The sequence below is a fragment of the Choloepus didactylus genome, chromosome 1, assembly GCF_015220235.1.
Source record: "Choloepus didactylus isolate mChoDid1 chromosome 1, mChoDid1.pri, whole genome shotgun sequence".
Taxonomy (NCBI): Eukaryota; Metazoa; Chordata; class Mammalia; order Pilosa; family Megalonychidae; genus Choloepus; species Choloepus didactylus.
This window is the reverse complement of record NC_051307.1, coordinates 198,060,072-198,081,396: the sequence shown is the minus strand read 5'-3', so window position 1 is coordinate 198,081,396 and position 21,325 is coordinate 198,060,072. Positions and strand designations below refer to the sequence as shown.

Genomic DNA, 21,325 nt, shown 5'->3' with positions numbered 1-21,325 from the left:
CAAACATCCACCAACATTTGTATTTGTATCATCTCCACCAAAAGCAGTACAGTTTTCCTCAGTAGCTCCCAACTCAGTAAGACAGTCTGTGCAAAAATTTTCTACTGTTCCTGATGCCTGAACTGGAAGGGATTTCACTAGCAAAAGACTAATAAGCAAGCCTTTTTACTAGAAAGATATTGCATAAGCAAAAAGAAAAATTTTTTTCTGCATTGCGATTACTTGCATCCATGGCAATGCTGTAAAAATATAAGAAATTTAGATTAAATTTAGTAAATGGAGTGATTATATTTTTACATGATATAAAATACTTCATATCATATAAAATTTGCTTAAAATTTTGCTTACAGTATGTTCAAACAGTCTTTGGGGCTGAAAGACTAATGATTTACAGTTTGGAAGCCCATTAAACTTCTCTCTCAGTTAATGTTATCTTCTTCATCTGGATTTCTCAATCAAAAATGAATGAATATATCAGATTCTTTGCTACTAGCTGAGGAACTCATATATCTCTTATGCTTAGCTCTGATATGCTGGTTTATATCTGAATTTCATTTTTGATACTGAATGAACATACTGCTCAAAGAGCTTCAAATGAACTTTTTTCCTTGTTGAGTATAAGTCCACTGTGCAGAAAATTCACACAATTTACACCTGTGTTTTGGCATTTTGGATACGCAATAAAAAACAGATAATAGCAACAACCACAAGAGTTGAAAAGATTGAATTTGATAAACACACAGCCATGCCAGTTTGTCTGTTGCAAAGTCGAAATTCGTAACTAACCATGAACTGATGAAAAGATTGTAAACTCGTGAACTAATAATAAATTGTACTCGATATGTTCCAGTTTGCTAAAGCTGCTGGAATGCAATATACCAGAAATGGGTTGGCTTTTTCAATGGGGTTTCATTAGGTTACAAATTTACAGTTCTCAGGCCCTGAAAATGTCCAAATTAAGGCATGAAGAGGAAGACACCTTCTCTGAGGAAAGGCTGCTGGCATCCGGGGCTCCTCTGTCGCATGGGAAGGCACGTGGTGGTATCTGCTGATCTGGTTTCAATGGCTGTCTTCAAATGGCTCTGGACATTTCTCTCCTTCTGCTCCTATGGGTCCTTCTTACTTCTTCCAAGGCATTTTCTTTCTCAGCTCTCTCTCTCCGTGCCTCTCTCAAAGGGCTCCAGTAAAGGATTAAAACCCGCCTTGAATTGGGTGGGTCACATCTCCATGGAAACAACCTAACCAAAAGGTCCCACCCACAATAGGTGTGCCCCTACAGGGATGGATTAAGAGAATGTGGCTTTTTATGGGATTCAAACCAGCACAGTATCTGATGCAAAAAAAAAAAAAAAAAGGTGAACTTCCTGTTTACCTGTAAGGGAGAGCTGTTTGTAAGGTGCAGCCTTCAGAACAAAGCCAGAGGTGATCTTACATAGAGTTTTGGGAAGGTTGGTGTTCAGGGATTGGTGGATTTTCAGAAGCAAGGGGGGTTAAAGATAGATGAGCTTCAGCAGTGTCCCAGTCTTCTTCTTTTAGTGCAGTTTTTTGTCAAATGAAATCTGAGTTTACAGAACCTGGTTACATACAAAACTCATCAACATGGGCTGGACCTGGCAGAGCAGGTGGGGGCCCCAGTCCCTCTCCCACACCCTCAGCAGGAATCAGTGCCCACTCCCGGCTGAATACCTCTATTTAGCACATGGCCTTGGGTGATAAACAGTACCTGCACCATTTAGGCTCTTTTGTTCGTAAGTGACAGAGAACCCAGTTCAAATAGGCTTACGCAAAAGAGTCTTACTGACTCGGCTCTAGAAAGTCTAACTGCTGTGGGTATAGCTTGACTCACACGCAAGTCGCTAGTAGCAGGTTCTGTCTGTCTCCAGCAGGCTTTCCTCTCTTGGTGACGAGATAGCTGCAGTGGGGCTGAACCTCATCTCCCTCTGGCTTCCAAACCCAGTGTCCTTTGGGGGAAATGTCCATCTCCACTGCCAGTTTGTGAGGGCTGGAGCCAAGTCTTATACATCCCAGGCCTTGCTAGGGATTTGTGGAAACAAAGACCACCCAAATGGGAGGCTGTTTATACAGAGCTTGTTATATATAAGTATAGCAAGGGTGTCAGCCACCATCACTTGCATTTGGCAGAGACTCAAAGGTAGGCAGAGGAGAAGGAAAGCTCCGTAGTGGACAAAAGGGAAGGCTGCAGGCGTGCCCCCCGTGGGAGGCTGTTGGCCTGGGCAAGCTGGAGGTGGGCTGACTAGATGTGGGCGTTCTGATTGGCTTCAGGAGCATACTTGGCTGTCTCCAGCTGGTTCTGAGTTGGAAGCAGAGGTAAAAATCAGGGAAGTTGTCAGTCAGCGACCAAGTCCTGGCTGTCGTGCTCTGGTCGCTGCAGAGGTTGTGGACCCGAGTTCTTTTGTCACGTACGACCTGGCCACTGTCCGCTTGTACATTACAGTCTCCCACAGGAGACCTCAGCAAACTGTGGGCTGCAGTGAGAGGGTAGCCCCCATCCCACCACTCTCCCACTCACAAGTCTGCTCCCCACCCCCTGACAAACTCTCCAGTTCCCTCTCTGCTGTCAGGTGCTCCAGCCCCCTGCCCTTTGGGGACTGTGCCCTTCCCTTCCAGAAGGTTCTGATCAGGGCCACCTCCCTTCATCCCCACCCCCAACCTTTGGCCTCAACCCTAACCTCTCTGTACAATGCTTGTTTTGATCCCAAAGGATCCCCTGCCGTGGTCTGTCTGCCCACTGAATGGCAACTATACGAGCTATGACGAGGAATGTGAGAAGGCCTCCTCGACGCAGTACTTCTGGTACAGGAAAACGCTCAACATCTCCCCGTCCATCCAGGAGAACGGGGCTGTGCAGTGGGAGCCAGCACTGTGCCTCCTCCTGGCCTGGCTCATAGTGTACCTGTGCATCCTGAGGGGCACCGAATCAACTGGCAAGGTGGGACAGCAGAGCAGTGAGGGGCTCCTGGGGGGTGGGTGGGGGGCAGCTGCCTCTGCCCCAGCCTTGGCCAACACCAAGAGGTTGCCTTCTGCTTCGAGGAGCAGAGGCTGTGCTGGGGTGGAGAGCACAGATGTCGTTGCTGGCACAAATCACCCCCGAGGTGACTATAAAGATGGCCGGGGTGGTTGACGTGCAACTCCAAATCTTGAAATTAAGACTTTCCCTCTGCCTAAGAAGATGAGTATTTCTGTACCAGGCCAGCCCCCAAATCCATGTAGCCCAAGGGGCACCAAGGAACTAGGCAGTGAGTTTTCCCTTTACCATCCCGAGACACCCCAGCCACTGGCTCGCAAATGTAGCTGCACATTAGTATCACCCGAGGAGCTTTAAAAACTACTGATGCCTCAGTCTACTAACCCCCACAGATTCTGATGTAATCAGTCTGGGGTGCAACCTGAGCATGGGGATTTTTAAAAGCTCCCCCAGTAATTATAATATGAAGCAGATTTTGTGGCCCTTTATTCTAAGCTGCTTTCAATGATCCTGCAGAGCTGTCAGGCCTGATCTTTATAAACCTTTCATCCTTGGTGCATCCCCACGTTTACACTGCTGCTTGAAATGAGATGTTCCTTTAACTCTAATCTGCAACATGTGCAAGGTTTGCTTTGAGTGTTTCCATCACCTGCTACCTTTTCAAGTGTCAATAGATGCCCTTGTGTCTCCACTGTGCCCCATCTCAAACCCAGTGGCTCCTTATAGGCAGATCCACTACCATGACTGGGGTGCACACATTGTCCCAATTCCTGGGAGATTTCCTTATCCCACTTTACAGAGGACTTTCCTGAGGCTAGAGAGGTAAAGTCACCTGCCCAAGGGTGCAAGCCTGTGAGGGCAGAACCAGGGACAGAACTCAGCTCTGCACCAGAGACTTCCCATGGCCTTGGTATGGCGAACCACCCCGTTTGCTTTCTCCCAACCTTCAATGAGTTAATCAATGGCAATTTTTCCTGCTGAGAAGTTCTAAGTGTCCACTGTTCTCACCCTCTTGACTACCTGAGTTGCCTCCTCCAGCCCCATCACTTTTTCCTTGAGGCATCACGACCAGAACTGCCCATGGCATCCCAGTTACCATGTGCCAACCCACTGTTATGGCTGGTAGGGCATTTTCTTCTAGCTTCCAGGACTGTTGTGGCCCCCATTTTAGCCCCATAGCACACCATCCTATGCTATGCACATCATCCCAGCTTAGGGGCTAGTGGATAGAGGCGTTCTTCTCTGGGAAAGCTTAGAGCCTGCAGCAACTCACTCTTTCCCACCATGAAACTTGGCCAGTGCTTTTATTTTATTACTATTTATAATTTATGTTATTATATAATATTAATATAATTTATAATTTATTATTTTATTAATATTTTATAAAATATTAATTTATCTTTGCCAGATTATTATGAATGTGATCCAAAAGATCTTAGGTGACATCTGCAAACTCGAAGATTTCATGAGGCCATCTTTTTTCCAGATCATTTATAAATGTGTTCAACAAGGCCGTATCATGCCAGAAAAACGTATTTATTCCTATTGTCTATTTCCCCACCTTCTCCGTGACAGAATTGCCCCATTTATAGAGGATTAATTTGGTCAAAGACTTTCTGTCATCTCCCAACCCCCTCTTTTGGAGCTTCCTGTTTTGTTTTTTTTTTTTACCCTCTCCAAGCATTTTTCCAGACTGGTCAGAAACAGATTCTCCCAATAGATAGGGCTTGATCGCATGTCAAGCAATCCTGCTGGCTTCCCTGATGGAGAAGTGAGCTACCCTGGTCGTGCCTGCAGAACCTTCCGGAAAACTTGTTCATCCAGGGGTTGGGAATCCAGGAACTTGCCCTAAGCATCCTCAGAGTTTTTGCTGTACTTTGGACACCTGACCACCAGTTTGCCCTCGAATTTCTTCAGCTCCTTGGCCAGATGCCCTCTCTTTCTACTTATTCCTCTCCATCTTGCACCTGGTTTATTTTCTTGTAATCTTGGGTGGGTTCACTCTTCCCAAGTTACAGTGACCCCAGCTAAGAGACTGATAAAAAGCAGCGCACCTCTCCCTGTCAGTCCCATGGTGAGCGGGCACAGGGCGCCACTGCCGAGGCCACAGGAGATTCATGGGAAGATGGGACTCCACCTTGTGGGCACTAGGGCCGAGGGAAATCCAATCCCATCTGGACGTGGGTCAGCAACTGAGTTTCTCACAGGGGGACCAAGACTTCTAAGGGAAGCTGCTTACACACGCAAAAATACAATCTTGCAAAATAGTTCTTTGCTTTGCAGAAGAGGCTCTGATGTGCATACATGTCTCTTTATGGAACCACTCCAGCCCTAAATGAGGGGTTGAGTGCATGCAGTTTCAGCCTTCTGAGTTAAGGTTTTGTTAAACTTAGAATTACTCAGAGTATGAGAGATACTGCCAAAGTTACCACGAAAACCTGAGACAAAACATCACTGAACGTGTGATGCGCATCAGTAGGAAAAGAGAATTTGGTTGACAAAAAATTTTAGTTATGTGTACTTTTAAAGCCCATTGAAGTGAGGCCTTCTAGGAGGGTTGTCATTAAAAAAAAATAAAAAATAGGACACTAAAATTTTCTGTTGTATTTATTATAGGGATGTTTTTCCCTATGCTACAAGTCACTGCTTTTCCTTTATGTGTGTTCATGGCCAAGCTTCTGTCAGGTCCCAGTCCTAGGGAAAGCTGTCCTTCGTCCAAGCCCATGAACACTTGTTTCTTCTGGAGACAATGCAAATCTTGGTAGTGGTTGTGCTTTCTACTTTGCTTAGGCCACTGGGAAGCTCAGAGCTGAATTTGGCTCACCTCTGGAAACTGGATAGGGCCTCATACACATATTTTCTGGGCTGCCTTTTCCTTTGGGCTAATCTTACTGGACTGCCCGTATTTTCCTTTTACTCCGATTTCTTTATCTAGCAATTAAAAAATGTTAGGTTGGTAGCTGTATTTTTGTGGGCTGCCTCAAATCCTTTTTGGAATAAAGTTGGACAAAGGGACGGTGGAGGGCAGAGGAACCACGTACCTGGTTCTCTCTTCTCTACTGAATAAGAGAGTTCCTGGTGGTTAATGATATGCGGGCAACCACACCCCGTCACCTCGTGTACCCAGCTCAAACTCAGAACCTGCGTCTGACCAGGAATCTTGATGCCATTTCCAGAGACACTGAGATGTTCTATGGGCACAGAGGGACAGTCCTGGGCAGAAGGGGGCCCTGTGGTCTCCGTGTCTCTGGGAGGCTGACTCTGCCCTCTGCCGGCCCCAGGTGGTGTATTTCACTGCATTGCTGCCCTACTGCGTGCTCATTGTCTACCTGGTCAGGGGCCTCACACTGCACGGATCCACCAACGGCCTGCTGTACATGTTCACTCCGAAGGTACTGGCTGGAGCTAAGGGATCCCTGAGGATGGGTGGAAAGGGGGCAGGACAGAGGCTGGGTGAATGCCATGATGTACCCAGGGAGGTTGCTGTGAGCCTGCCAGGCTGGGGTGAAGGGTGTGGCTTACCTGCGGGCACTGGATCTCCTCTTCAGCCAGGCAGTCTCCAAGCCCTGTTCATTCTAGGGCATTAGTCCACCCTTCCTTCCCATTCCTACCCCCCACCCCAATCCAGTGCTGCTCCAGACTCCTGTCTGGCCTCCCTGACTCTAATCTTATCCCAAACCCATCTTCCAGACCATAAACATCACTCCGGTCATCTCACCCCCTCGTCACACACTTCCGTGGCAATCCTCTGTCCTCCAGGGGCAAATCCACACTCCAGCAGGGTTTTCCAGGATCCCTCTTGAATGTACCTCAGTGCTATGGGGCAGAGCAAGTTCTTCCTTTAGCAAATCTGGCCCCTGGAAACAAAATGACTGTAGCATCCCCCAAAATGCACACACACCCCCCACCACCACATTTCCAAATGACCGCTGATGCCAGGGCAGGGATTCAAACCCAGACCTAGACCTCTACTGCCAGGCTGCACCACCCCCAACTCTGGATGCCCAGAGCCGTGCAGGCCCTGAGCACAATCAGGGCCTCGATACATTTTTGAATGATTTTACCTGACAATTTTCAGTTGAGTACTTCCTATGGGTGAGGTGCGTGGGGGTAGGACATGAGGAATGCCCTGAGTTTTGTGAGCTGGGGAGTGGACAGGGCCGAGGCCCAAGCCTGCCTCCGACTGCCTGCGTGAGGCAGGCGAGTCCCCTCCCTTCCCCTCTCCGGGCCTCCCTCCCTCTGCTGAGGCTCGCCCAGGCTCCCTCAGCCCCGGCCCTGCTGGCCCTGCAGGTGGAGCAGCTGGCCAACCCCAAGGCCTGGATCAACGCAGCCACTCAGATCTTCTTCTCGCTCGGCCTGGGGTTCGGCAGCCTGATCGCCTTCGCCAGCTACAACGAGCCCTCCACCAACTGCCAGAAACACGCCATCATCGTGTCCCTCATCAACAGCTCCACCTCCATATTTGCCAGCATCGTCACCTTCTCCATCTATGGCTTCAAAGCCACCTTCAACTATGAAACTTGCTTAAACAAGTAAGCCTGGGCAGCCCATTGACCCCCGGGCCTGAAGTAGGGAGGTGAGTCCCCAAAGCTCGGAGCAAAGGGCAACTGGGAAGAGGTGGATGCCACAGAGTCGAGGCACGGGGGGCAAAGAGCTCCAGATTTGGAGTCCTCAACCCAGGGTTCAGATTCCACATGTGCACACACAGGGCCTCTCCTGAGGGGCCTTGGGCAAGTCAGAGTGAGCCGTGCAGGGATGAGGGTGGGTTTAACACGTTCAAAGCACTTAGCGGAATAAGGCATTCAACAACAAACTTGAGTGTCTTCTGCTCCATCCCCTCCCCCTTCTCCGAAGTTACCAAGAGCTCTTTAGCTGAGCCACTACAAATTATAGATTGTAGCACTTACTTTCTGCATCCTTTACCTAAATACACAAGAAACATCCTACTACAGATGCAATCTGTCAATCTGTAGCCAAGATTGAATGGGGGAATAAAGGAAGTATTAAAAACATGAGGGCGAAGGGAGATAATTTTTGCAACTCAGAAATAACCTTGTAAACAGCAAAGAGCCTGTTTTACTCCATAAAAAGAATCTTAAAATTTGATTGTACATATATACACTTTTATATGTATACATATATACATTGTACATATATGCATATATACACATTTACATATATACATATACACATTTATACATATACATTTATATATACATATATACACATTTATACATATACACATATATACATATACATTTATATATACATATACACATTTATATGTATTCTTACATATATATATTATACACACAAAGAATCATCTAGAAGTTATGCCATCCAATACTGTAGTCACAAGTGGCTATTTATAACTTAAATTTAAATTTGACAAAATAAAAAATTCAGTTCCTCAATCACACTAACCACATTTCAAGTGTTCAATTATCATATGTGTCTAGCTGCTTCCATTTTGGACAACACATACAACATTTCCAACACTGCCAAACATTCTATTGGACAAGGCTGGTCCAGATATTAAAATAGCCTGGTTGTGTGGGTTTGGTTATCATTGATCATTTTTGAGGCTCCTTCAAAGTCATTCAAAATCACCCTGCCCTTTAAAAGGGTCATCGATCAATGGATTCCCTTTGTTGGAGAGCACAGGAGTCTAAAGTAGCCTCACCTGATCAGAAAAGAAAAGGCTCAGGGGATGGGCAGCCCTGACTCAGCCCCTTGAGCTTCTGAGTTTGGCCACAACAGTTCACATCATCAGTGCAGGTCAATCTGATAGTCTGCCCCCACCCCCAGGGTGATTCTGCTGCTCACCAATTCTTTTGACCTTGAAGATGGCTTTTTGACAGCCAGCAACCTGGAGCAGGTGAAGGCCAACCTATCGTCTGCCTACCCGAGCAAATACAGCGAGGTGTTCCCACAAATTAAAAACTGCAGCTTGGAATCGGAGCTAGACACGGTAAGATGGCTGGCAAGGTGGTGGGCTTATCTCCTGTGAAAACACAGGGGAGGCTGCAAGTGGTGCCTTTGGGACTGCCAATAAGAAAGTATGACTTGGGGATATGTGCATTCCTTGACAATCAAGGAAGACTGGATTATTTTCCCTGTCAATTTTGGAAGAGAAGAGAACCTTGACCACCACTATCTTTAGGTGCTGCACAGAATCCGAATTATTAGAAAGTTCCTTTGGATTCTCTAGTCCTTCCTTCCATTTGTCTTTCCTCTAAGTTTAAAAATTACAGGAAAGTATAGAAAATAACATAACAAACACCTATATATCTACCACCCAGAATGAACAATTATAAACATTTTATCATTTGGGGTTTATAATGTTTTATACAAAAGAAAAGAAGATTTCAGGGACAAAGTTGAAATTCCCTTTGTTACCAGCCCCAAACTATTTCCTACTCATCAGGGGCGAGAACCCTCATTTTTACATTTCTATTATCCATATAGATATTCTTAAATCATATTATTTTTTGTAGGCATTTTTAAAATGGAAATAAGAGATTCTGGGGGTTACTTTCCTCCTTCAACATTTTATTTTTGAGACCTGTCTATAAAACACATATGGAATCCAATTCATTCAAGTGCTGCATTTTATTCCATCATCTTCATATATCAATTTATTTCTCCATTTCCTTTCTAAGAGACACTGGGATATTTTCAAATGTTGCTACTAAAATCATCCTTACTTATATTTTAAAGAATTATCTTTGCTATGTTAGGACCTTTATGTTTTCACATGAATTTTAGGGTCAGTTGACAAGCTCCGCTGGAAAAAAATCCCTTTAGGAAGTTTTATTTGAATTGGAATTTTACCACTGATACTGTTTAGAATTGCTAGTCATGATAATAACAAAAAGCAGATCAACTTTTAGTAGGTTTTACAATTGTTTTTAAACTCTCTGCAGAGAATTGTCTGCACTGAGGGCAGTTTGCACTGCCTCCCATGGGTGTGCCATCGAGCTGACAATCCAACACATGCCACCCTTTGGGGGGTGGGTATTCTAAATGGGTTATTTCTTGTATCGGCTCACTCTTCACTCACAGGCTTGTCTTCTTGTGGGTTTGTAAATCTATGTGAGCTCATGCTTGATCTCTGGGAGTCCTGCAGGCCTAAATTAGGGGAGCTTCCCCCTAGTGGGTCTGTATCTACTTCTGCTGGATGCCAGAGGGTACCTCCAAACCCCTTTCGACCTCTTTAAGCGATTCATCTTTAAGCAGGAATTCCAGGCTCAGTCCCCCCAACTTGGACTATTCCACATTTTGAAATCCCCACAAAGGCATTGCCCTAGGAATATGGCCACTGAGCACCCCTGCCCCTCCCAGTTGCCTGCTGGCCCAGCCACATCCCCACCATCTGGCTCCTGCCAGTCTGACCCCATGGACCAACCTCAGCTTCCAGCCACCAAGGCTTCAGAAACCCTAGTCAGTCATGATATTGGAAGCTGAGTTTATCCAAACATTGCTTTGATTATATTTTACCCAGAATTTACGTGGATTGGGGAGACAGAGGGGAACTCAGTGTTCCAAGGTGACTGAAAGTTCTCCTACTTGAAAATATGGACTCCCGACAGCTCACATTCTATTCAGCCCAGCTGAGCCTGAAGGGCTGGTCTACAGATGGACCCAACCTCAGAATGTGGTTTCTCATGGGTGCGGAAATGGGAGTCCAGTTCCAAAGTTCCCCAAGTTGCTGAGCATCATGTTGTTTAAGGAGGGTGATGAAGTCCCTTGAGTGGGTAACCGATGCCTTCTCACCATGGGCAGGCAGTCCAGGGGACTGGCCTTGCGTTCATCGTCTACACTGAGGCCATCAAGAACATGGAGGTGTCCCAGCTGTGGTCGGTGCTCTACTTCCTCATGCTGCTGATGCTGGGCATTGGGAGCATGCTGGGGAACACGGCGGCCATCCTCACCCCTCTGACCGACAGCAAGGTCATCTCCTATCACCTGCCCAAGGAGGCCATCTCAGGTCAGTGGAACAGCTGGTGGAGAGGACTGGGGGGGCTGGGATGGGATGTGGGGCAAGCAGAAGAATGAGCTTCCTCAGGAGCTCTGGGCTTGCTGGGGTGGCCACAGAGGACTGCGACAACCCCGTGGCAATCCTGCCAGGATCTTCTCCTCGTCTTGGGCAATCTGGGGACCAGGGTGGGGTGGTTTATCCTGTGCATTTGGTTCTCCTTATCATGGGGGAGTGGCAACTGCCCCAACCTTGGGAAAAGGCCAAACTTCATAATCTGGCACTCACCACTTTCCAAGCTAGAAGAGAACTTGCTTTTGTTTTTGTTTTAGTGGAGGTATAGCAATTACGAAGTGCACATTGCCCAAGTGCACAGCTCAATGAATTTTACACATGAATCCACCCAAGTAACCATCAACTAGGTCAAGATACAGAACATTTCCTGCACCCCTGAAAGATCCTTCCCAGTCAATACGCAACAACCTCCACCTCCCCCCAGGTAACCTCTGTTCTCCCTTCTACTATTTTAGACTAGTTTTTTCTGTTCTTGAACTTCATATACATGAAATATATAGAATGTACTCCTTGTGTCTATTTTCTTCTCTCAAAATCTGTGATTGTGACAGCAACATGTGTTGTGTAAAAGCAACAGGCTGTCCTTTCCATGCCTTTGTAATAATCCAGCGTTAAGGCCACATTCCACAACTTATTTTTCCATTCCAATGATGGACACTGGGGTTTTAGGGAAAGAAACTGCTCTTCCAATCACATCCCCCACTGTCTCGCTCCACCACCCGTCTGCTACGTTCCAACCAGGCAGTGTCCCGTGGACCCTGTGGTCACCGGTCACCCACCCCTCTGTGTGGATGTGTGTGGATGACCCTGCTCTCCCCCATCCAGGACGCCCCTCCTCCCAGTCTGACTCATCCTCTCTCCCTTGAAGTCCTGGCCACACTAGGTGGAGCTTCCCGCCCTTCCTCAGAGCCCTCTGGCCCTGGGCATGCTTCCTGGACCGCGCCTCAACAGCCAGCGTTAGGTGTGCTTTAGCTCCCCGTCCAGCGCACAACCCCTTGTTTCTTGTGTATTCCCCTCTGCCCCACCCATCTCAAGGATGGCAGTGGGGCTTGGTGGGCTGGCGGAGAACAGTGTGGCAGTGGAAAGGTAGGTGGGAGCATCAGAATCAAACACTTCACGGGGTGTCCAAGGGACTCAGCCCCAAGGGGACTGGGACAAGAACCCAGGTTAGGGGAGCAAAAGGCCTGTGGTCTGAATCCCACTCTGCCCACTGCGGGATCTTGAGTGAGTTACTTAAAATTTCTGAGCCTTGGATTCTCCATCTGTAAAACGAAGTTCCTGATACCCACCTCAGAGGTTTGAGGATCCAATCCATGCCAAGTACCTGGCACACAGGAGCCGGGCAAACGTTAGTTTCTTCCTCTCCCTACCCGCCCCTTCTGGTTGGAAACGGGTCCTCTCTAGGAAGTCCTGAGGTGCACCATAGCTCAAGTCTCCTCTCCCGATCCACCTCCCATCTGCTTGGGGGCTGAACTGTCAGGATAAACACCATCACCAGACCCAACAGCTGGGATGAGATTCCCCAGATAGCTTTTGCTTTTCTGTTGAGTCGGATGTCCCCTTGCAGGACAGCTCCATGAATTAACATCAGTGATGCTGGCCGACACTCTTTGGGACAGCTTTGCCCTCCCGCACCCCACCCCTCATGCACCCACATACCCCACATACACATTCAGAGAAGCAAAACCATGACAGCTCTTCCAACCCATACAGATGAACCAATGGGCCAAAGTCTGACCCCTTTGGAGTCCACGGCTCCTTCTGCCCCATAGAAAACTAGATGAGCAGGTGGGGGCCAAGGGGCTTCCTGTGCTATCTACCCCAGGGCCCAGCAGTGGCATCCCAGCTGAGCAGGCGGTCTCGTGAACCACAGGTCTGGTGTGCCTCATCAACTGCGCCATTGGCATGGTGTTCACCATGGAGACTGGAAGCTACTGGTTTGACATATTCAACGACTACGCAGCCACGCTGCCCCTGCTGCTCATCGTCCTGGTGGAGATCATCGCGGTGTGTTACGTGTACGGGCTGAGGAGGTGAGGCCTCAGACCCACTGCCAGTTGCACAGGAGACCAACCCACAAGGGCCATGCCCCACAAGGAAACCCACCTAATGTGCATTTCACACTTTTCCCTTTAAGCTTGGCATTGTTTTTCAAAGTTTCTTTTTTGCCCACAGATTTCACCTAATTCTCTGCCTTACTACCACCCTCACTTTGCCTTCAGCCAAGCCTCTCTTCATTTCCTGTATTTCTACTTTTTATTATAGGATGTTTGCCCTTGACTCCAGAGGTTTATGGGGCAGGGAATCATGCCTCCAAGGCATTAGATGATGCTCTGATCATCAGCCAAGATCAGGGTTTTTCAGGATATTGAGATGCCCTGACCAAAGTCCAGTTGATAAACTTGCACCCTAGAAAATCTGACAGAATCAAAATGCAGTCAGGTTCCTGACTGTGGTGCACAGTGCAGCGCTGGAATGCTTTAAATCTCCCCCAGGTGATGGAATGCACAGCTGGGGCAGGAGAACCACTGGTCCAGCACAGCTTTGAGACATGAGCATCAGAACCACTGGGGGGCTTGTTTAAACACTGACTGCTGGGCCTCACCCACAGAGTTTCTGATTCAGCAGGCCTGGGCTGGGGCCAAGGATTCACATTCCGAACAAGTTCCCTAGTGATGCTGAGTCTGCCAGTCCATGGCCCACATTTTGAGAACGACTGGTCTAGGACAGCCTTGCTGCTCCAAGTGTGTTTCCCAGACCAGTGGTATCAGCGTCACTAGGGACCTTGTTAGAGATGCAGAATCTCTGGATCAGAGCCTGCATTTTAACAATCTCTCCAGGGATCCGGGGCACATTATACAATGAGGAATGCTGCTCCAACGGAAGCCCAGATTAGAAGGCTGTGCCAAGTTGTTTTATCCTCCCACTTCCCCAGTCTCTTCTGTTTCCCAAAACTGGTTGGGGGAGAGACTGGCAGGCCAGCTGTGGACACTCTGTGAGGTGGTAGCGCCTTGATCAGTGTTTCCCACTGTGTCCCATGCTGAGGGATTTCCACGATCAAATAATGAGGACATAACAAGTTAAACAAAGCCAAATAGTTTTCTTTCCTGCAGGACTTATCAGAGCCTTGAAGAGTGCTGTGAATCTCAAAAAAGGGGCTGTGATTTGCAGCATTTCCAAAACTTATTTCTGATGAAGAAATACTTTTTTAATACCCTCACCCCCCCCTCCCCCGCACTAACTTCTTGAGGAAGCTAGTATTAGGGTGACTAATTGTCTTCATTTGCTGGGACTGAGGGGTTTCCCAGGATGTGGGACTTTCACTGCTAATACTGGGAATGTTCCAGGTAATGCCAGTATAGCAAGAGGAGATTGCTCATCTGAGGGGGTGGGTGTTTCTAGGCAAAGAGAGAAGGTTGGGGCAGAGAGGAACACAGCCTAGGGCCCGTTGAAGGTCGCTGGAGAGAGGGAACACAATTTCCTCAAAAGGGACTGGTGGTAAGGGATGGGGAAGAGGGAAAAACAAGAACCCTGAAAATTTTATAAGCTGCCTGGTGGGTGAGCCTGTCTGGGAGAGCGAGTCCTTCGGCAGGCTTAGGAGACAGCGCCATCTAGTGACCACCTGGTGACAGTGTGCTGCCACCTTTTTTCTGCAGCCAGCTCTTTCCACCTTTTTCTATGCAGGAAAGTTGGGGGTAGAGTGGTGTGTGTGTGTGAAGGGACAAGAACCCCCCAAACCCTTTCTGAAAATCCCAGATGTTCATGTTATGTACATGAATATTCCTGGCCTGGAGCCTAGAGTCAGCTAGGTTGGTGGCAGCATGGGACAAGTCTTGAGTAGATACTCTGGTCACGAAGCAGGTGGCTGTGGCTGCAGCTGGTGACAGCCACGCCCCCGCTCCACTCCAGCCCCTCCTGCCACAGCCGCCTGTCCTAAAGGAGCAGTCCTAAAGGCCCTGGACTGCAGGCAGGAGACCAATCCAGGTTCCAGGCCTGGTTCGGTGCCTGGGGAGCCGGGTGCCCTCGGTGGGTCACACCACAGCCCTGGGACTTGGTTCCCTGGCCTAGTGAAATGGGGACTGGGCTGGGTCAGCATTTCCCAAAGTGCTGAAGATACTTCTCACACTTACTTGTGTGTATATTAGAAAAATACATACCAGCCTATCAAGTCCATGAAAAAATGGATGCTATTGCTAGGTTTAGTTTAAAAAGTAAGTTTAAAGAAAAAATATCAAGTAGCAGAGATAGTCTGCAGACATGAGATGCCACGCAGGTTGTGTGCAGGCATCTGGGTTTGGAAAGCAGTGTTCTTGCTCGTCTCCAGGACTGTTCCAACAGGCCACGACCAAAGTCCTTTCAGCTGAAGGTCTGGCTTTCCCTCTGCCCAGAAAGAAAACTGGCTTCTGGTTTCAAGAGACAAAAGAGATTCTTCTCTGGAGACATTTCCAGTGGGAGGAGAGCCACTGATAGGCAAAGGCAGCAGGGAGGGAGAAGGGTGGAGTGAAGCCACCCATGGCATCCCACCCTTGAGGACTCAATAGATGTTCTGCTGTGCATTTCCCACCATTCCTGGAAGCTGCCTCTATGGTCTATGCCAAGCAGCAGGAAGGTGTCTCCTGATGTCCCCTTTTCTGTAAGGGGTTGCTTTGCTGCCCCTCTGTGGTGGCCTCAGCCCTTCTCTCCTCTCCACTGCCCACCAGCCCTCTCCCCAGGAGGTGCCACAGACGGGCTCAGTGATCTTCTATACACCTCAGTGGTCTCAGAACAGAATCTTCCAAAGCTAACAGGGACGTGCAAGCTGGACCCACTCACCTCTGACGACATGGATAATCCAGACTTTCTCTACCCCGTTTCCAAACAGATTTGAAAGTGACTTTAAGGCCATGACCGGCTGCAACCTGAACTGGTACTGGAAGGTGATGTGGGCTGGCGTGAGCCCGCTGCTCATCATCAGCCTCTTCCTCTTCTACCTGAGTGACTACATCCTCACAGGGACTCTGCAGTACCAAGCCTGGGACGCCTCCCAGGTATCTCCCTCCACTGCAGCGCCGGCCCCGGGGCCCCCGAGGTCACTTGTGCGCACAGGCCTTTAGTTTTTTAAGACCAAAGAAATATTTCCTTTCAATGGTGTGGGTAGGTTCTTTGTCATAACATGGAAACATCACTGAAGTCTTTAAAAATATTCAGCCCAGGGTAGCAGAGCTGGGCTTGGCGTTTTTAAACATGCTACAGTGAAAAGGAAGATTCCTTGTCAAAGCTTCACAGTGGACTTTTCTCCTAGAAGCTGAGAAAAAGTCTCCCTGCTAAGGCTTCTGCCTTCCGGACAACATACTTTTCCTCAGCCAGCAGGCCCTCTGAACTCCTCCCTTAGCCTCCTTAGGAAGGCCAAGCAAGCCTGGACGGCAAGGCCTCTGACCCGAGCCCTGGAGGGCCCTGCTGGGGCGCAGGTTAACACTGAGCTGCTGGATCCTGGGGTGGGGCTGAGCTGGCCCCTGTGGCTGGAACAGAGTGGGCTCTCTGGGGTGGGAGGTGGCGGAGCAGCTGCTCACCAACCAGAGGGACAGAGCTTCAACATTTTAACAAGCAGGGCAGCCAAACAGGTGTGTTCCCCCAAGGATCAGCCCTGGCTGTCCTCATGCAGATATTTTCATAGAGAAAATTTAATTTTTGAGGAAAGTCCTCTATCTACCAGCCAATATGGATTTCTTTCCTGTGGGTAGTAGATAGTGTGTGTGTGCAGAGAGCGGTGTCAAAGATGCAGCCCACCAGCTTACGGGGCTCCAGGCAAGCACGTGACCGACAAAGAGCAGGGGAGGCTTAAAAACCCTGCCTTGAGTTTGGCTGGAACAGCGGTGTGGAGTGAGGCTCAGACTGTGGGGAACAACCAACCCATAGCAGCCTTGAATGCCTGGGTTCGTAAAAGATGAACAACAAAAAAGTTTTTTGAAAAATGAAATGGGGAAAAAGAGACATGCAAAATACAAGTGCCATTTTTTTTTTTAATTATTAGATTCAGCAGGCAATAGATTACTCTGTCACGTCGAGTAAGTTTCTAAATGCTACCTCTCAACTTCTGTACTGATCAGCACAGAATAAAAAGAGTATCAGACAAGGAACAAAAGGTTTGTGGGCTGGTTCCCACACCACACTGTGCATGGCATTTTAGTTTACAAACCACACTTTGGTTTACAGCAAACTCCTCCTCCCTTGATGGAGATGAAAAGGTGGGATTTGGCGAGACTGGCATTCATTGGCTTTTTGGCCTCATTTAGGTTTCTCATCAGCCTTAAAGCCTTTGCATTTAGGGAAACACTCACTGTTCCACCAACTAAATCCAAAAGTCAGTCCCTCAAGACGACTTTGGAGACTAGAGCTGTGCCATCCAATGCAGTAGCCACTAGCCACACGTGCCTTTAAATTTCAATTAAAATTAAAATTAAATGAACCTTAAAATTCAATTCTTCAGTCACACTGGCTGCATTTCAAGCGCTCAGTAGTCACAGGTGACTAGTGGCCACCATATGGACAGTGCAGCCATGGAAAATTTCCATCACCACAGAAAGATCTACTGGAGAGTGTTGGGCTAAGGGGAGGAACATACATCTAGTGCCCTGAGTGGTGACTCAAATGAAAGGCTCTTGGTTATTCATTGTGGGCGCTATTTATGGGCAGGTCCAAACAACAGCTCTAAGCACACTGGTTGGATTAGGTACTATTATTCCTAGTTTGTGGAAGAGAAAAAAGATGAGGGTGTTAACCTACCCAGCATGCTTGCTAGTGAACTGCAGATGGGGGGCCCAGGGCCTACGGATGCCAGCTCCACGTGCTCTCCATCCATCACACACGGCCTCTCCACCATGCTGCAGGGCCTGAGGCCTGGAGGGTGAGTGTTCTCAGAAGGTGCAGCTTGGGGAGGTTCCTTTCTCATTCCCTGCTCCCTGCTGACATGCAGTGTCTCCTTTCAGGGCCAGCTTGTGACCAAGGATTACCCCACGTACGCCCTGGCCATCATTGGGCTGCTCGTGGCCTCCTCCATCATGTGCATCCCCCTGGTGGCCCTGGGCACTTGGGTCATGCGCCACCTCCAGAGGGAAGACCCCGCCCCGGTGGCCTGAGAAGCAGGCTTCCCAGAGACTGCACCTGCTGCTCACAACTGGACAGCTACTCTTTGCAGGTGGAGCCTCCTCAACTGCTTTTTAAAATATGAAGGCCAGAAGTACTCAGCCCATCAGCTTCCTGACTTTGAAGAAGATGGGAAGATCTGGAGGAAGGAGAGTCCTTCGAGAGTTCTCTACCACTCATGCACTGGCTCTTCCTGCCCTCCCAAGGTTGCACTGTGCTACCTCTTGGCCATCTGGGGAGGCAGCTTGAAGATAACTGCGTTCCTGATTCCAGGAAAGTTCTAGAATTAAGGCCCACTGTGAGGTGAAATTGACTGTAATTTTTATGGAATTAAATTTAAGCAATTTTTTTTCAAAAGAGACCCCAAAATATTAGAGGGTACTCATTTTTGGAACAATCTGAGTTTTCAAGTGCCTGAAAGGACATATGTGAATGACACTGATGCAAAATGAGTTCTGTTTTTTTCAGTCATAGTGAATATGCAATTTCAGTGCTCTCTGTCTCCTGCTCTTTAAATGCTAAAAGGATCGGCTGATCATAAAGAGGGCAAACCTTTGGGCCCCCCCAAAGGTCACCTTTTTCTAATCTGAATCCAGGGCTAGCCCTCTCTACAAAAGCTGTCCCAAATATAGCTTGCAATCCCAAACCACTGCTGGCATGGTTACGTGAGGAGAGGCGTGTGTACAGTGAGACTCTGCTCAAGCGTGTCTCAGTGCTCTGCAAAAGGTGCCAGAAGCCACTGTGAGGAGGAAAGTGAATCTGACCTCCCCATAGACTTAATGTTACGTTTGGACACGATGACCAACTCTCTATAGGGAAAACCCAAACATCACCATAATCAATTTTATTATTTATCTGTACATAAGAGTTTTCTAAAATGTATATAATTCAAACAGAGCCTCTCGTAACTGAACACATTCCATATTTATGATACAGCATTGGTCCCCCATGCAAATTTATCTCCTGTCTGTTTTTACTGCCATAAAGCAGGTTACCCCCTAAAGTGACAGGGTCCCTCCCTGCTATACATTATGTGCTTCCTTGAGATCATGGAATGCAGGAAAGTTTCTTTGGGAACATTTGTACAGATATCTTTGAGGACACTTAAACACTCACTTGGGATGTTGGCCAGAGATGTCTACTTTGTTTTTGTTTTGTTCTTTAATTTTTTTTGATGTTATAAATTTCCCTATAGCAAAACAGCCTTAGAAGGGTCTTCTGCTGTCTTGGGCTGCCCTCGTATCAACACTTCCAGCTTCAGCTGATGTCCAGTCATAAAATGATCAACTTGCCTTTAGAATGCATACATTTATTCATCCCAAATATTCAGTCCTCTGATTTCTCATCAGATGGTTCTTTCATGTAAAGAAACCTCAGACATCAGGTTTGAAGAGTGGGCGCACTCAATGGCAAATACACAGCACAGAGTCTGTTCCTGAATCTTTACAGATCTGTCCCTCTTCTCAACAACCAGCCGTGGTCACTGTCTTAAATAGGCTCAGTCATCGATCAATGTGTTTAAGCCCTGAATGAAAAGATGCTCGTTATCCTAAGTCGTTACTTTATTCAGTTCCTCAATTCAGTGGTTCTCCACCTTGGCTGCCCACTAGAACCACCTAGGAGAACTTAAACTCTCTTTGCCCAAGTTTTGCTTCAGAACCATTCCATCAGATCCTCTGGGAAGGGGACCCAGGCCTCAGAATTTTTTTAAAAACTCCCTAAGTAATTCCAATGTCCAACCAAATTTGAGAAATAGTGCCCCATTCGAGAAAAGAAGGAAACTGTGTGGTACATATAGGAATAATTACATTAAAAATGACTTTTAAGTTTTTTCTTTTTAGCATTTCTAAATGTACGGAAAAGTCACTTCTACAGAATAATCTTTGCTCACTAAAGTCAGATAAATGAAATGCCACCATTATAGAATGATGTGCTCCAGATGAAAATATCTCAAGTTTCAGTTCAGTTTTACTCTGGTTTCTGTGAACTTCATTAAAAACAGCACCTTTATGGATAATCACTTTGAGCCAATAATACATCTTGTCCCAATGATTCTTTGTTGACCATCTTCTAGGTATGGCACCAAAGTGGCTGTTTTGACAGTTAGCCGCCCTCCTTACAGTAAGCTGAAGAGAAAAAGGGGTTTCATTCCTACAAATGTAAGAATAACTATCACATTATGGCCACAGCAGGACTCTAGAGAGCTTTGTATTTATACTGGACACTTATGATCCTTGACTTAGCTCTAGGAAATCAAGTAGAGAAATACTTGTTTTTTAAACAATTGTCATCACAAATAAAATCCTAAGCAAGTATATTTATAGTTTTTGTTTATTTATTGGTTGCAGTTTTAAAACTACTTTCTTAACACAAGTTTGCCTCTTTTTATGTAAGCATACAAGCTAATTTTGAAAAAAAAAAAGGGAAATAATAAAGAAGAGGGGAAAAATATCAATCTAGTTTCTTTTTTTAATCACCTTTTTCCATGTTTACCAGTGAAACCACACCAACGCAATATATGAAAACTACCACACAAGAAGATCCCATAAGGAATGCATTCTCAAGGGTTCAATTCCATAAGAAAATTAGAAAAAAAATAATCCAATTTACTGGATTTAAGGCAGAATATGAGCTCCCATGAACTGCTGCAGAATCTCTACAACTCTTTTGGGAGTGTCGTGGGCAGTCTGTCTATCTCTCAACGTCTCTCTTTGGCGGGGGGCTAAGTGAAACCACAATAAGTTTGAATGTCACCTCAGAACGCAACCTAAGGGGAAACAGTGTGCAAACTATTTCATTAGATTTTCTTGTATGAGTTACTTTACATGGAAAAGGAAACTTATGGCTGTTCCCACTTTAAAAGTAGAAAAGCTGGAGCAGAGAATTGACCAGCTCACCCATGATTTTCTACCCTATTATCAGTCAGGGCAAGTTAAAAAAAAATAACAGAGTTGTACTGCTTTTTTGCAAGGCAAAAAGTGCAGCTACCAGTAAGAAATTCTTGACCAGTCTCTTACATGTGAATCACTATTCCCTCTGACTATTGCCTACCTGCATGGCATTAGCCTTTTCAGGGGTCACGTAAGTCATATACTATAAGCCAATCACTGGGTAAGTGTTGGGAACAGTAATCACCTGGCTAGAAACAGCCTCTGGCCTTTATG

The 21,325-nt window shown here is 47.0% G+C and overlaps 1 protein-coding gene across 1 annotated transcript in view; it reads left to right on the top strand.

Annotated features, from left to right (window-relative positions):
* SLC6A20 (solute carrier family 6 member 20) overlaps positions 1–20,478 on the top strand; it is a 40,465-nt gene extending 19,987 nt beyond the window's left edge. Inside the window, exons 4-11 of the mRNA XM_037849083.1 lie at positions 2,723–2,950; positions 6,268–6,378; positions 7,277–7,518; positions 8,795–8,957; positions 10,772–10,976; positions 12,913–13,072; positions 15,901–16,066; positions 18,005–20,478. Of these exons, the coding sequence (XP_037705011.1) occupies positions 2,723–2,950; positions 6,268–6,378; positions 7,277–7,518; positions 8,795–8,957; positions 10,772–10,976; positions 12,913–13,072; positions 15,901–16,066; positions 18,005–18,154 (1,425 nt within the window). The 3' untranslated portion in view covers positions 18,155–20,478. The remainder of the gene's footprint in view (positions 1–2,722; positions 2,951–6,267; positions 6,379–7,276; positions 7,519–8,794; positions 8,958–10,771; positions 10,977–12,912; positions 13,073–15,900; positions 16,067–18,004) is intronic.
* Positions 20,479–21,325: the final 847 nt, after the last annotated feature.